The sequence below is a fragment of the Macrotis lagotis genome, chromosome 6, assembly GCF_037893015.1.
Source record: "Macrotis lagotis isolate mMagLag1 chromosome 6, bilby.v1.9.chrom.fasta, whole genome shotgun sequence".
Classification (NCBI taxonomy): Eukaryota; Metazoa; Chordata; class Mammalia; order Peramelemorphia; family Peramelidae; genus Macrotis; species Macrotis lagotis.
Genome location: NC_133663.1, coordinates 58,485,556 through 58,503,345, shown reverse-complemented (window position 1 = coordinate 58,503,345; position 17,790 = coordinate 58,485,556). Strand labels below are relative to the sequence as shown.

At 35.3% G+C, this 17,790-nt stretch overlaps 1 protein-coding gene across 1 annotated transcript in view; it reads left to right on the top strand.

The window, feature by feature from the left end:
• The window catches only part of COL4A3 (collagen type IV alpha 3 chain), a 179,239-nt gene that overhangs the window by 109,697 nt on the left and 51,752 nt on the right, over window positions 1-17,790 (top strand). Inside the window, exons 26-32 of the mRNA XM_074191247.1 lie at window positions 1,357-1,525; window positions 3,565-3,657; window positions 5,918-6,022; window positions 8,801-8,898; window positions 13,813-13,963; window positions 16,499-16,612; window positions 17,300-17,467. Coding sequence (XP_074047348.1) covers window positions 1,357-1,525; window positions 3,565-3,657; window positions 5,918-6,022; window positions 8,801-8,898; window positions 13,813-13,963; window positions 16,499-16,612; window positions 17,300-17,467 — 898 coding nt within the window. The remainder of the gene's footprint in view (window positions 1-1,356; window positions 1,526-3,564; window positions 3,658-5,917; window positions 6,023-8,800; window positions 8,899-13,812; window positions 13,964-16,498; window positions 16,613-17,299; window positions 17,468-17,790) is intronic.

Sequence of the window (17,790 nt, the reverse complement as noted above, 5' to 3'; positions counted from 1 at the left end):
GAGGAAACAGTGATGTCATTGAAACTCTAGGACTCATGGGATAGATCAGTTGGGTCAACTATGGATCATGAGACACCAACACTTACCCACTATCTTGTATTTATTTTGCATATCACATATATAAATATATAATGCACATGTGCATATCATATATATACATATTTATGTATGCATCATACATGGGTGTACATATGTATACATACATATATATGTATATACAGTCTGATAAGAATATGAGCACCTTGGAGACAGGGTCTATTTCATTGTTTTGCTTTTATATTCCCAATGATTGCAGTAGCTAACACTTACCATATGTTTACCAAATACTTGTTAATCGATTGATTGAAGGCACAAAGATGACCTAGATTCTTGGAAGCTGATCAGTAAAGAATAGTGTCGGATCTTATCATGCCTCAGATATGATCTCAGCAAGAGATTAAAAACCAAAAAGATGAAGATCCAAGAAATCAGCTAGCTAAATGTGTTGAGATATATCACCAGAAGGTTGGCCAGGTGATGAATTTTTTGGACCATGGCAAAATCATGAAACTATATACTAAGTCAGCAAGGGGTTATGATTGGCACCAGTGAAGTAAGTAATCACATTAATAAATTGGGAAGTGAACTTCTACATTCAATAGCAACTATTGTAAATTTGATATTCCCTTAAAGTCTAATTGACTTATCATAAAGATTCTGTTATACATTGCTAATTATGGCAAATCTTTAGTCTACAAGAAGGTAATGAGTTCTTACTATGTGCTAGGAACTGTGCTAAGTACTAAGAATAAAAAACAAATAGAAAGAGGAGCTTCCATTCTAATGAGGAAGACAACATCTAAAAGAAAGCTGAAAGAAGCTGAAAAGGGTGGGGGAGAGCAAGGTATATGGGGAGGAAATATGGGAGAGCAAGTCCAGAGGGCAGCCTAGAGAGCAACCAGAGAGGACTGGCCTGGGTCCCTCCTTAAATGGAGGTTCTAGGACGAGTCATTCAATCACAGGGAAAGTCAAAGGAGCAGAGGGTACTTCCACTTTATCTGTAAAAAAATCATTTAACAGTAAACGTCTGCTATCTCATACTTTATTTTTCTTCCTTAAGGATATGATTTCTCTCTCATCATATTGAATTTGGATCAATGTAGAATGTGAAAATAGAACACCTTCTTTGGGGGGTGGGGGAGGGAAGCAAGAATGGGGGAAAAATTGTAAAACTTAAAATGAATAAAATCTTTCTTAAAAATGTATATAGTTTAACAAATAAACTACACAAAAATTTTACAAAAATAAATTTTATGAATAGCTTTCCAAAATAAAAAAAAACAGTAAATGTCAACCAGTTATATTTTCTTCCCATAGGTTGTGAATGGTGAAAAAGGGGATAAAGGTTTTCCAGGAAATCCTGGTGACCCTGGGCCCCCAGGACCCATGGGACCAGCTGGACCATCCAACTATGGACCACCAGGAAAACCTGGACCAAAGGGAGCTACAGGTGTACCTGGATTTCCTGGACCACCTGGAGGTGAAGGTTGGTGAGCTTTATAGCCAGTCTAATTTATTTCCATGTACAGTGGATTTTTAGTTCTTCAAGCTTTTAATCTCAGAAACAATAATAATAATAATAATAATAGCTAGTATTAATACAGAGCTATAAGGTTTGAAAAGCACTTTACATTTGTGATTTCATTTGATCCTCATTACCCTGTAATGTAGACATTATTATTATTATTATTAAATCTATTTTATAGATGAGGAAACTGAGGCTGGAATAGTTTAAGTGACTTGCCCAGGGTCACACAACAAATAAGGGTCTGAGATAGGTTTGAATACAGGTTTTCCTGACACTTTCTCCATTGAACTACATTTAATAAATCCTAAGTAATACTAGGCATGGAATATGTATAATTTTGGAAAGATAATCTCTGGGTTATACTGAAAAAAAGTAATTGATCTTTTGCTACTAAACAATTTAAACATAGTTAAAACATATAAAGACACTGTATTATTAATTTAACAATAACAAATTTTAGAGTAGACTCTCAGTGAGAGATGGAAATTAAGTTGACTAAACCTGAAGAGGAAGCAAAGTCAGTTGATGGGTTGTGATTCTTGCCCTACTCTACTCTTAATCATACTTCTGTAATGGAGATTCAGTGCTACAAATCTGTTCTTTTTGGAGACTTAATAAACTTAAAGGAACACTTAAACTTACAAGTCAACTTATCTAAAATAGCTAACAGTTAGCCATGGGTAAGCAGCAATATTCCATTGAACTAATACAGCTAAGGTTTGGAAAGGATGGGTTACCTTAAGTGCATGTATGTATAGTCAGGCGAAAATACCCAAACAAGCTTTAGGAATTAGGGGACAATTTCCTCCTTTTTAATTTATTTTTGTGGTATATTCATGCTACAATTCCCCCCCTTGCATTTTTTGTTTTATTTTATTTTATTTTGTTGTTGCTGGGCAATGCAGTCCAGAAGAGCAAAAAGGTTGAATCCCCCTGAGCTAAACAATTAAGCAAACTAATTATCAAAGTGCCCAAACAAGCCTTAGGAATTAATCAGCAATTTCTTCCCTTTCAATTTATTTTATCAGCTAAACAATCAAGCAAACAAATTTTTAAAAAGGAAAGAAAAAGAAAGGGAGGGAAGGAAGAAGGGAAACTGTGTCCATATTAATAAAATTGTAGCTTTCAGGAATAAGTACATGAGATAGTCCTGAAGTATATGTCAGATCAGGCATAGTGTTTTCAGCTAGAGAGTGAGGAGGGTATAGTTAAGGAAAGTCACTGATTAACTGGGTCAAGAGGCTAACAATAAGGATGGAAGGACCTTGAAGAGCTCCCATATAAGAATCAGTTGAAGGAAATGGTTATATTTAACCAGAAAAGAGGAGACTGAGCAAAAATCCTATTTTTAATATAAATTATTTACGGAATATTTCACTTTCCTAAAATATTTTACAATCTAGGTTCTTTTCCTTCACATCATGTTTTTGCTTTTGATATATGAAATAGGTGTTACCTGGTTAACCTAATTAGCTATAATATATACTTCTCTCTCTCTCTCTCTCTCTCTCTCTCTCTCTCTATCTATCTATCTATCTATCTATCTATCTATATATATATATATATATATATGTGTGTGTGTATATATATATATATACAAAGTCTATAATTAACTATAGCCTAATGTGCTAGGTATAATTTAACAAAGGAGCTATTACATACAAGGAATGGGTTTTGGCATTAAAACAAATGTAATTGAATAATTCTCTTCAAACATTCTGCCACTTAACAAATTAAAAATCTTTCATTAAAGATTAAGCTTAATTCTACATTTCCTGATTTCAAAATACAAGTTTATTTCATAAGGTCTGCAAATTCCATATTTAGTGATTATGTTTTCTAAGGGCCCATTAGCCTAAACTGACTTTAAGACCTATGAGAAACAGAAATTATGTTTACTTTCTCTTTATGCATTTCTGAATTGCTTATAATAGTATTTTTCCTAATTCCAAGAAAATGTACCTGTTCCATTTTTATAATCATACCTTTTTTTAAAGGTCCTAAAGGAGAACCAGGCATAGCAGAACCAGTACCTGGCCCTCCAGGACCTCCTGGATTACCAGGATTACCTGGTGTCCGAGGCACAACTGGTAAGTGTTTCTTCTTCCAAGTAAAATAGAATTAGAGTACATTCTGAGTTCCCTGACAAGGGAAGCTTAGTAATAAAACCTAGTTAAGTCCAATTATGAGAAATCATTATCCAGTTTAAAAAAGAGGAGGGGGCAACTAGGTAGCACAGTGATAGAGCACCGGCCCTGGAGTCAGGAGTACCTGAGTTCAAATCTGACCTCAGACACTTAATAATTACCTAGCTGTGTAGCCTTGGGCGAGTCACCTAACTACATTTGCCTTGTAAAAACCTTAAAAAAAAAAAAGAGGGCGGAGGGGAAGAGCAGGGATTTGTTGTCTGTCCTCTGAAATGACTGTAACTGTAATGTTTATGACTGCTGAGCTCATTCTGTTCCAGTAACCATAATGAAAGCTCTAAGATAGTTAAAATCACTTCAGAGCTTCCCCAAAAGAAAAGACTCTCTAAAGGTTATCAGGGAATTATAAATTTAAAAAATGTATAACTGCCTTGGACCTCAGTTTCTTTTTTATTAAACTGAGAAACCTTCTTTAGGATTATATTCTAGAACTTAATTATCTTTTTTTTTAATATGGAGAGTCTATATAGGTTCAAAATGCTGGTTTGAAAAGCATACATATACATATATCCATATACTAATTTTAAAAGTTTTTATGCATACAAGTTACACATATAGAATATGTATGATATAGATATTTAATATAGAAGATATATGATTTAATATAGAAGTATATACAAGATATTCATATGAATATATCTTAAAAGTATATGTTTTAGATTTGACTATATATATATATATATATATATATATATATATAAGCTTTTTCAAAAGTCTTAGTGCAGTTTTAAACTTCAATAGCTTAGGAAAATAAAGCTTTGATATCCTAAAACTTCACTAAGATTTTTTGGAATAGCTTGCATATATATTTTTTAAACCAGAATTTTGAACCTTTATAGAAGCTCTGTTTCAAAAAAGAAATTAAGACAGAAAAATTACAGATATAAATTAGATTTAAACATTATACTTTTTATATTATAAAATTATATTGTATTTTATATTATATAACATGTAAGATATTATGAATTTATATTCAAGTTATTTATATTATAATTATATATTATATATGTATATCATTATATATAAGTTGATTATGTTCTAATCATTTATATTATATCTGAATTATACAATTTCTTTTTCATATATATGTACTCTCTGTATCTATTTCTCTTGAAGATAAAGATTCCATAAAGGTTCATTTTCACACTCACACACAGTCCTGAATGAGAGAAAAAGGAGGAAAAAAAGAGGGAGGGAGAGAGAGAATACATATTAAACTTTTCAGATTTTAATGGTAAGTCCTTTGGCAAGCATAGGAGAATTGATTATTGGATTAGTTTAATTTTTATCAGAAAAGCACTCTTCAAGTACAGTTAAAACAATCAATAAGCATCCTCTAGGTGCCCCGCATTGGAGATGCAAGAATATAGAATAATACGGGCCCTGTTATCAAGGACCTTACATTCCAACAGAAAAGGCAATGGAGAAATCATAAGTATAGAGTAAGGAGAAAGCATAAATATATGCAAAGTTTGTAGATAGAAACATACATACATACATATATAGATCTATGTGTACAGGTGTGTACGCACACACACACACACACACACACAGAGCAGGCAGGGAGTGCGCTAAAAGTGGAATAAGGTAAGTTGAGAATGGGGAGGTTCTCACACACACATGGGATGACCAGCACAAAGATCTGGAGGGAACATATGGCATTGCAAATGAGAGAAACATTAAGTGACTTTGAAGAGTGTAATCTATAATGGCATGGGAGAGATATCTTGGGGACTGTTGTGAAGGGCTAGGGAGGCACTGGAGGAGGATGAGTGGTGGAGTACCATGGTTAGAACTATACTTAAGGAAAGTCACTTGGGTTGCTGCATGGTGGATGTTCTGAAGAGGGAACCAACTTGAGTCAGGGAGACCAGTTAGGAAACTGGAATAATCTAGATGAGAGCTGATGAGAGTCTGAACCCAAAGGGAACAGAAATGAGAGTAAATTGATTCTGTAAGGTAGAAACAACAAGATTTGACAACTGATTAGAGGTGTGGATGAGAGAGGGAGGAATCTAAGATGGCAGTGAATGATAACCTGAGAATCTGGTGGTGCATTTGCCAAGAAACAAGAAAGTTTTGAAGCTGATGAAACAAAGGTCTTTTTGTGTTGTTTTGGTTTGGTTTGGTTTTCTTCTTCTAGGAAATCCAGGGTCCATGGGACCAAGAGGTAACCCCGGTCCTCCTGGATCTGATGGAGAAGCAGGGTTGCCAGGAATTGGAGTTCCGGGGCCTCCTGGACAAAAGGGTAAATACTAAATTTCAATAAAAATTTATTATTTTCTCCCCTAATAAAATAAGTAACAGTGTTAGTTGATGTTTGAGGCCTGCTTAGTATGATTGGCAACAGACACAAATGTCTACCATGTGAGGACCTTATCTTATCTCAAGCCACAGCAGACTCTAGAGTAAACCATTTCACAGAATATGGCCTTAAATATATTTAACCATTCTACAGAGAAACAAGCATGAACTAAAATCTTTTAGTTTCCTTATCCCATTCCTTTTTAGTCTTATATAGCCTAGACTATTCTTTACTGTCTTCATAGATTTCCCCTTTGTATAAGTTTTTAAATGCTTAAGGATCTAACTGAAAATCACAGAAATAATAAAAGGCTGAATATTATATGTTTGATTTTAATAAATAAAAGTATAGCCTATGATAATCCATAATATTATAATATAATTATTCATTAATGATATAAGTTAATAATATATGACTTCCATGATACATAAGATATAATATATACATATATATAATAAACCTCTACCACTCACCCAGTGCTCTAAAATGTAGATAAGTGATTTAGTTTAAAAAGGATTTTTCTTTTTCTCATTTCACAATAAATATTCCAAAAGAAATGCAGGTGGCATTGTACTTTCAACCAGCAGCTATAGGGTCCATTCTAAGAAATCAGAAGAATTTCTGAGTCACACTTTTCTGAAATAACATCTAAAAACTCTCAGCTCCAATGTTAGCAGGTATACTCCTAATAGGATTTGAGAGTCTTTCCTATATAGATTGATTTGTCCTTTCGGTTTTATATTAAAATATTGATCATAAATAAACACTTCGCAAATGTGAGAATTCTCATTCTAGTGCTCTACTAAAACCTTAAAGTTGAAGCTAAGTCTTAACTCAGGGGTAGTATAACTCTTCCTGCAGATTTCTAAACCAAAAGCCTACTCCAGTTTTCTGTGCATGTCTTTCTCACCAGTGTTTTAATGAATAGATTCTTAGGTTATAAGCTTATGTGCTTGCCCAGTTAGTTGTTCTAGAGCCCGGCCTCTGAAACAAGAGTTTGAAGTGGCTTACAGTCCTCCTGTCATTAGTATTCCTCCATCCTATGTCGCTGGGATCTGCTTATAACCATAGCATATTACTGAAACCTAAATTCACCTCATACTTGGGTTCTCAATAGCTACCTAGGTTTGAAGTAGCATCTATTTACAGACACGCACACAGAGACAGACATACACAAACACCTGCACCCCCCAAATAATACTTCTTTTACCAGACCAATCAGAAGACACAATAACCAAATAGCATAATGATACATAAGAAAATACCAATATTTCCCTCCAAACACACACACACACACACACACACACACACACACAGACAAGGGTACACACTCCTACATCAATCTTCTCATATGCCTAGTGAAAGAAGGAAAACTCTTAGACAATACCCATAGACACCTATATAAAAAAGAATCTACGAAGACAGTATGGGATAGTCGAGTCTAAATAAGGATAAGAAGAAATAGGATAATGCAGTTAAAAGAGAGTGCGTGTCCATAATAAACATGTGTGACCTAAAGCAACTCATATTACAAAGGCTATATCCCAGCTGGAATCCCTATAATGCAGCTTCTCTCTCTCTCTCTCTCTCTCTCTCTCTCTCTCTCTCTCTCTCTCTCTCTCTCTCTCTCTCATTCTTTTTCTTTCTCTCTTTCATTCTTTCTTTCTTGTTTGCTTGCTTGCTTGCTTTGCTATTTGATTAACAGTTTGGGTCCCTCTTCTGATCTTCCACTCAGTTGTATCTTCTCTATATTCTAATACTTTGCCCTGGCCCTTTGCTACTTTCTGCCGGGTCATATGCTGGACTTTTGATGAACTAAAACTAGCCTTTGGTCTCTCACCCAAAAGCAGGTGGGAGTGTGGAAGTGTGTCTGCTTTTTTAGTACATAGCTCTTGGGCTATTTCAACTCTGTGAACCAGATCTGCAACCATACCTTGCCAGCCAGAAGAAACCTTTACATGTAGATTGTCTATCTTTTAGGTTTCTTGGCTTCTACTTGTGCTGCAACTCTCTGAGTTCAGTCTACTATTTAATAGGAAGTAAATAAATTGCTTTCAATTCCTATCACACCTTTGATCACTAATTTATATCCATGCAATTCACTATAAGAGCTTCCTTTAGTAAAAATTTAGAGTCAATGGAACACAAATTTGGTCCTATCTTCCTGTGGACATCAAATGTTTTCCCTACATAAAGATTTCAAAGTGTTGATGACAACTGTAGAAGATCGTTAAGATAACAAGACTCACCGTCATTAGACCCATTTTTCTCCATTAATTGGAACTAAATATGAACCCTAAATCAGTTGAAGCTTAATCCATTTTGATCCCGAAGCATTAATTTGGAAAACTGTTGCATCAAAATGCTAAATCTACTTAAAAAATTAAAGCACAGGGGCAACTAGGTGGTGTGGTAGATAGAGCACCAGTCCTGGAGTCAGGAGAACCTGAGTTCAAATCTGGCCTTGGACACTTAAAACTTACCTAGCTGTGTGACCTTGGGCAAGTTACTCAACTCCACTGCCTTGTGAAAATAAAAAAAAATTAAAATATGGAACATTATTTTTGATGATTTTTTCTCCCCAGGGGAAACCAGCATAAGTTTATCCAAAGGACAAAAGAAGAAATAATAAACTCAATGATTTAGCTATTAAATTTTCTGGACAGCAGAATTGTAGAAGTAAAAAAAATTTTTAAAGTTATTTTTCTGCTTGTTTTATAGGAGACAGAGGTTTTCCAGGAGCCAAAGGATCACCAGGTTGTCCAGGAGAAATGGGGAAACCTGGGTCACCTGGAATACCAGGGCTCCCGGGACCAAAGGTCTGAATCACAACTCAATTTAATCAGGGTGCAGGTTAAGGTTGTTATATATATATATATATATATATATATATATATATATATATATATATATATACACATATATATATATCCGTATATGCATATATATACGGATATATATATATGTATATATATATATATATATATATATCACTAGATTCAGATCTGTTAAAAGAGAGGGGCAGAAACTGTTGTTGTTTTTGCTGTTTGTTTCTTAAGCTCTACAAATTCATCTTTTCTGCAAAACACACTTTTGAGCAAGTATTTTGAATAGTCTGTAATTTGTTGTTCAGTCACTCCCTGACTCCATTTGAAGGGTTTTCTTGCCAATGATACTGGAATGTTTGTCATTTCCTTTTTCAGCTCATTTGACAGATGAAGAAATTGAGGTAAACAGGGTTAAGTGACTTGTCCAAGGTCACCAGTTAGTAACTGTCTGAGGCTGAATTTGAACTCAGGAAGATGATTCTTTCTGACTCCAAGTCTGGCACTCTGTGCTATGCTACCTAGCTGGTTTAGTGAATGACATAAAGTTTTAAAAAAGACAAGTCATTAAATAGTTTTACTTGTAGAAATAAAAAGAAATCTATATTTCATCTAGTTACTAGAATCTTCATATTAATTCCTTTTTGTGGGGATTTTTATTTTTCTATTTTTTTAACCAATTTTATTTTTATTTTTTTGAATTTTACAATTTTCCTCCCAATCTCACTTCCCTTCCCCCACCCCACAGAAGGCAGTCTGATGGTCTTTACATTATTTCCATGCTATACATTGATCAAAATTAAATGTATTGAGAGAAAAATCATATCTTTAAGGAAAAAATAAAATATAAGATAGAAAACTTATATAATACATAAGATAACTTTTTTTTAAAAAAATTAAAGGTGATAGTCTTTGGTCTTTGTTTAAACTCCACAATTCTTTGTTTGGATATAGATGGTCTAATTCCTTTTTTAAGAAAAAAAAACCTGTCTGTTTATGTGCAGTATAATGTTTTGAGTTTTTTTAAGTTCCTTTAAAATCAGCTTAATCTGATTTTAAATTGTCACTAATATTTTTTAGAACCTGCGTCAATTGGTTTAATGATTAGTGTTTGGTCTTAATGAGGCCTTGATCCCAGATTTAGTTTCTCAAGACTTTTTAAGTATGAAAACAAGAAGCATTCTTGTGCATAGCCATAAATTTGTACCTAAAAATTCTGTCCAGTCATCTCACAAGTAGAAGGAGCTGGTCACAGGCTGGAATATTCTCTTGTGAAAGATTAATATCCTTGACTTCAAATTATAGGAAACAATGAAAAGAACCCTGGTCTTTGATGTTGACTAGTTGTGTTTTCCCTGACAAAGTTAATTAACATCTCTGAGCCTCAATTTTCCCATCTATAAAATGGTGATAATAATATTGATGCTCCCTGCTAGTTATTGTGAGCAATCATTGAACCATAAAGTTGAAAATGTAGGCCATAAATCCAGAACCACTGTTGCAGAAATATCTCAAGTTAGGTAAGACTGATGGTAGATCAGAAGCTTAGAGGAAGAGTAGGACAGACATACTTTATTACCATAAAAATAAATAGATAATTGACAGTCTTTCCACTGTACCATCAGAGGCTTGCCTTGAAATAGTTACATGTATTTTTTATTTAATTTAAATTTTTTTTTTATTCCAACTACGTGCCAAAAGCAAGTTTCAACATTTACTTCCAAAACCTTGAGTTCCAAATTCTCTCCCCTCCTTCCACCCCACTCCCCACATGAATAAAACAAGTTAAGGGGCAACTAGGTGGCACAGTGGATAGAGCACCAACCTTGGAGTCAGGAGTACCTGGGTTCAAATCTGACCTCAGACACTTCATAATTACCTAGCCATGTGGCCTTGGGTAAGCCACTTAACCCTATTTGCCTTGAAAAATCTAAAACAAAAAACAAGCAAGTTAAGGGGCAACTAGGTGGCGCAGTGGATAGAGCACCAGCCCTGGAGTCAGGAGTACCTGAGTTCAAATCCAGCCTTAGACATTTAATATTACGGAGCTATGTGACCCTGGGCAAGTCACTTAACCCCATTGCCTTGCAAACAAACCCAAACACACACACACACACACACACACACACACACACACACACACACACACACACAAAATGGAAAGCAAGCTATTTGGTATAGTTAAAAATATATAGCCATGAAACACAATATTATGAAAGTCATCAACAGTTTTGAGGAAAAAATAAAAGGCAAAAACAGACCCTGCCTTCAAGATGGCATCCATAAATTTAAAAGGGCAATATGAATGTTAAACTCATTATTGTTGATAAAGTCATTGTTATCTCTGATGCAAATAGAGCAAATACGCATTTAATTAAGCCATTTTCAGGCTACATAGCATTTAATGATACCAACTTTTTAATAAAAGGCAGCAAGACATAATAAGAAAAACATAAACGTGAGCATTGAAAAAGAGGATTCCAATCCTGACTCCTCCACTAAAGCTGTGTCACCTTGAATAAGTCCTTTAACTTCTCTGTATCTAAAATGCACTCTCCATTTGTAAAATTAGAGGGTTAAATGAGATAGTCCCTAAGTACCTTTTATGTTCTATACAATTTATTACATAATAAAAACAACTGCCTCAAAAAAATAGTGTGACTTAAAAATTAAAAAGAGCAATTCCCTTCCTTCTCAAGTAGTATGACAAAAAAAGCCCCTTGCTATCTTCTAGTCAAAAAAGGAAAGGTCCACAAGTTATGCTTGGTGGGGGGCGGGGGGGTCTCTAAATATCTGTCTTACTTGCAAAACAAAAGCATACAGTAGTTGTAAGCTCAAGTAGGATTATGGGGAAAGCATGAGGCAATGACTGGATCCCCACTGTGGAAATGAAGCCAAACCCTAAAAACCATTCTCCATGCCTGGACAACCCTCGGGAAACTTGCCTGGAGCAAAGAAGAAAAGCATTCTTTAATCTACTGTCCAAGACAAGTTCATGTGGGTTGGGGGGGGGGAGCAGAAAACATACCGAGGGACATGGCAAATCCATCCCCGTCATAAAAGGAGCTCACTCTGGATTAGAGAGAAATAGAACTGGGAGAAGATGCACACCATCTCCTCACTTACTAATTTGTGCTGATTCTTAGTTATATAATTAATTAATGCTAAAATAATATAATAATAATGTAAAATAATGCAAATAAATTGATAGTAAATTCAACTTAGCATTAGGGCTGCTGTTGAAGTTCAGATACTATAGTGCCCTATAAATTTTGGTGTCCTGAGGCAAGATGATGTTCACTCTAAACTCAGTTGTAGCTCGGAGGTAGAGTCTGACATTCACCTTACCTGGTCCTGTCCTAAAAATCTAAAAACACCCTCAATGTCTAATCCATCATTCTGAATACAGGAACACCCCTAAATCTTGGATTTAGAGTGTATGGCTTCCCATATTCTTTGTGAAAATCTTAAGCCAACATGGGTTTAACTCTTCAACCTAGTGTGACTCCTGTGATAAAAACAAAGTCTGACTCTTTGCTACCTTAAAATGAATTCTCTTAGATATTAAAGTGAAATGTGTGGAGATCTATCTCTTCCTCTGACTTTGAAGTTGGATAACGACAGCAGGAAAGGGAATGGTAGAAAAAAATGAAGAAACTGAAATAGCAGCTATAGAGGTTAGCTGATCAGAAAGCGAGGCTTGACATTACGCCTTCCAAAAGAAATAGTTCTAGATTTAGAAATCAGAGGATCTGAGGGCAGATCTGCCTCTGCTACTTATTACCTGTTCAACCTTGGACAACTTAACTTCATATACGAATCTCTGAAAAATGAGGGTGCATAGCCTGTCCACATTATATGATCCTGGCTAGCTTGAAAACCGAATTAACTGCTATGTCTAATAAGTGTGTTAGAGTAGGAAATGGGAAATTCAGGGGTCATTTTTCTATTTTGTCTTTTAAAAAAGAAAAGAGAGTAGAATCAAATGACCTCTATGTTCCTCTTAATTCTAAGTTTCTTTGAATTTAAGTAAACAAAAAATTTTAAATGTGAAGTTCTGCATGGCAGAGTGAGATTTGGAGGGAGAAGACCTGGGTTCAAATTCTGACCTGCTATTTTTAAAAATATTTTTAATTTATTCTGTTATTTATATTATTATGTTTAAATTATATATAAATTGTAAATGTTTATAATGCTAATTGTAATAATATTTTCTCAATTACATGTAAAGACAATTGTTACAAATTGTGTGTTTTTGTGCAAGTTATAATTTCATAGATTTAGAAGGGAATGCACCTTTTCTGCCATAGGCCTCTCTTCCTGATTCCTGAAAGTCCCACATGGCCCACCATATTTAGACAGCCCCAGTCAGGTCTAAATTTCCTGTAGATCCTGTAGAATATCCTGCAATCCTCTTTGGTGCTCCCTCCCCCAACGCATCCTTCCTTTTCAGTTCTGGAACCATAATTAAATCAATACTATATAGGGGACAGGGCATAATCTATTACCCTATGGCTCTATTCCCCATCTCTTTCTAAATCAAAAGACCCAGACTCAGACACCACGTATTATTATATGTGTCATCTCCCCTTAACCATATAAGCTTCTTGAAGTCCGGGGCTATCCATGTTTATATTTGTATCACTGCTGCTTAACATAGATACATACAATAAACACTATTCATTCATTCATTCATTCAATCAAACATTCAATATAGTCCAAATCCCTCACTTTACAAGAGGAGAAGCCTGAGGTTCAGGGTCAAGCGATTAGTTCAATGTGAGAAAAGCAGATATTGGTAAGGCTGATCCTCTGACCCACCCCAACACTATTCCCTTTTTTTTCAGTCTCTTGAAGTTTCTATATCTCTTCAACCTATTGATTATATATGATTTTTCTGTGCTATAGGGAGATCCAGGGACAGCAATGCCTGGAAAACCAGGAATCACTGGTTTTCAAGGAGAAAAAGGAAGTTCAGGGGAAAATGGAGAACCTGGACTCCCTGGACTTCCAGGCTCTCCAGGACCCCCAGGAAAGGAAGGACCTCCTGGGCCACCAGGTACTTGGCTTGGTTATTTGCAATCATACTAGGGCTGCACTAACATAAAGGAAAATCATATTTGTTAGGTTCTACGGGTGGGTGGAGAAGGACATGTGAGAAAGAAAGCCACTCTTGGAGAATTTAGAAAAATTCTAGTTCTAGTTCCCAAATTTACTCGACTATTTCCATTGCCATCCCCTATGCTTTTACTATTTATCAGGTTTTGGTAGATGTGAGAGAGAGAAGGTTGTTGTTGCTGCTGTTGAAAGTCAGTATGGGGTAATATTGGCAGTCCTGAATTCAGATAAAAGGGGTCTGAGTTTTAATAAAGAACTGTGTTGCCCATGTGGGAACCCATTCCCACCTCTGAATCTCAGTTTCTTCATATGCAATATCATGTTACTTATGTTAATTTTTCCTTAAGATTGTTGAGAAATTCTACCATAGAGAAAGCATAGGCACCCCCCCCAGCACATATTTTATTCTTTCTCTGTAATTTCAACAGTTTAGGGAATTTCAGATGTGCCAACACCTAATGATTTTGATTGCTAAATATTCTGTAGCTTAGAGTCTTACAGAAATGCTTGAGGAATTGAGAAACTAATTTTCCCACAGTCACAAACTAGCGGGTATCAGAGTTAGACTTTGTATACATCCAGATCTCTATCCTCTGGAACTCCAAGGCCTGTCCTGGATCTACAAAGTTGGACTGAAGAATGCTTTATGATGTAAGCATTATGCAAGTTTTTTATCTTTTATTTTTATTTCACTGATTCAGAGATGTGATGGGCTTCATGGCATAGTTCCTGAATCCACCCATGCTCAGCACAACTTTTCTATGACTTAGGAGACTGACTTTGTAGTTACATTGCCAAGGGGATAACCATTTAGAATTAGTATCACTGCAGCTAACAACACTGATTCTTAGAGGACAGACTCAATTACCACCCAAGGACTTGACAACTTGGAAGAAAAGGCTCAGGCTTAAACTCTATTGGCAAAGCTTTCTATGGTCATCTCTGCAATATAATAGGGCATCTTAGAAAGTCTATGATCTCTAGCTGTGTGACCTTGGGCAAGTCACTTAACCCCATTGCCTTGCAAAAAAAGAAAAGAAAACAAAAGACTATGATCCATGTCATTCTTCTTTAAAACAACATATTCTTTCTTGCCTTATGACAGTTTCTTAGATCTTTTATTCTTTCAGAAGAGGGGAAGTCAGAAAGAACTAGGGACTGGACTTGTGATTTCATTGATACAGAAACTCTAATAATGCAGGTGGGCACCTCCTCTGAAAATTATAAACTTAGAGGTTTGTATATATCTATCTTTAAGAGGTTAAGATACCAGCCCAGGGTCACAAAAGGAGTATATGTCAGAGGCAGGACTTGAATCCCGGTCTTCCTGTCTCCAAGCCCAGCTTTCTATCCATTAAACTACCCTGCATCTTATTCCTAATTAAAGAGACTATTGAAGTTCCAATTACTTTAGGAAATCCCCACATTAAATGGATTAGTCTAGATCAGAAATAAGTATAATTTTCTTTCTAGTATTTTCTAAAAAGTTACTTCCCTAAGTTTTTCCCTGCATGGCAGGGACAAAACAAATAAAAATTTACTGTAGTGACAATAATCATGAATGAATTTTATCTTTTGTCCAGATTATAACATACAGTCAGATGGACAATCTATAGAGCTCATCTAATATGTATATATATATATATATATTAGTAATATGTCTGTAGTTAATAAAATGTGCGCATAGATCTATATTTATGTATATATGCATATATATGGATCTATCTACATACATAACACATGTAGAATACATATTAAAATGAGCACTGAGTTAAATATGTGTATGTATTTGTGCATATTACATACACACAATGTTTCTTCTTGGACACATACTAAATATAAATAGACAATAAGTTGAACCCAGAACTAGAATAGAAGTTTGTTCTGAATTACCTCTGGAACAGTACAGTTTAATAACCTCAAACTTCTCCCTAAAACAAACCTTTTTCTCTTTTATATTCCAATATTCTACAGTATAGCTGTGGGTCATGGAATACCTCAGTCTTCAGAGAATTAAAAAATATCATTCAATGAACTATGGAGAGCTGCATTGCTAAATGTGAACAAGTTTCAATATTTTGAAGAGAAATTCAAAGATCTCTAATAGTTATCAAATAAATATATGATCTAGAAAGACAAGCTGATCACACTGGGAAAGGGAGGGGGATAACTTATGGACATCCTAGGGCTCTGTAAGTATACTCAACATGTCAAGAGAAAGGTCCCCAGAATATTGAATAGACCTTTTGTGGACAAATGAATTTGAAGACTATGGGCAACTGTTGCAGAGAATGGGCAGTCATAGATGGACTGTGAACTGCATTACTGGGGGGGGGGAGTTCTATGTTGATGAAATCACAGAATTCTTTGAGTATCAGAAAAAGTGCACACACCAATGAGATCAAAGATCTACTCAAAGTTTCATAGTGACTTCTTATAGCCCAGGTGATTATGTTTGTCCATTTCTCTTTTCCAGGAGAACCTGGTCTTCCTGGACCTCCAGGATATGATGGGATTCCAGGAATCTGTTTACCAGGTGCCAAAGGAACCCAAGGACTTCCAGGTTTAAATGGACTAAAAGGGCCACAAGGTAGATATACTACTGTGTCAAACACTAAAATGGCAGATGATGTGGACTAAAATATGAAGCTTGGCTTATAGTAACTGAAAATAAATGAATATCCACCACAACTATGCAGGAATTAAAGTCACCCCACATAATGGAGAGCTTGAATTTTCTTTTGCTGAGTTTGTCATCTGTGTTTCTGCTTTTGATTTGGACAAGTTACTGAAACTATTTGGTGCTCAGTTTCCTTTTAGCTATTCAGTACAGTCCACTAAATACAGATTCCTTAACATAATAACAGCATCAACACAGTGATAAAAATCTTGGTAAAAAATACTGGCAAAAAATATTATGCTTGCTGATTGTTCTAGTTCCCAAATTTACTTGACTATTTCCATTGTCATCCCCTATGCTTTCACTATTTATCAGGTTTTGGTAGATGTGGAAGAAGGAAGGTTGTTGCTGCTGTTGAAAGTCAGTATGGTGTAATATTGGCAGTCCTGAATTCAGATAAAAGGGGTCTGAGTTTTAATAAAGAACTGTGTTGCCCATGTGGGAACCCATTCCCACCTCTGAATCTCAGTTTCTTCATATGCAATATCATGTTATTTATGTTAATTATTCCTTAAGATTGTTGAGAAAAGCTATTTTTGAACATTAAAATAGGCATATGAATTGAAGTTATTGATGTTTTTGGTTTTGTTTTTGAAGGAGACAGAGGCTTGGAAGGTCCTAAAGGGGACCCAGGGATACCCGGCTTAGACAGGTCTGGATCCCCAGGAGAACCTGGGCCACCAGGACTTCCAGGTCATCAAGGGGATAAAGGGCTTGTAGGTGCAGCAGGATATCCAGGAGCTCCAGGACACCCAGGCCCACCAGGTAGTATATATACATTTTTAAATTATGAGATATCTATTCTGAACTATTTGTTAGAAGGGTTAGAGGTTGATGTCAATAAAATGTAATAATTTATTCTTAACTTGCATTTATTGAGGGTCTTTCTTTGGTTTCCTAAGGATATAAGCATTTTTCTGTTCTCCTCTAGAGAAAACTAAGGAATGGCATCTTTGCTCCAAACTGGATCAATATTCTTTAGCCATTCCAAAAATATATTTAGTACCAAGGTTGGAAAACAGGACCTTTGGCTTACTATTTGACAAATAAGTTTCTTTTCACCACTTACAGAAAACTCTCCTTTGACT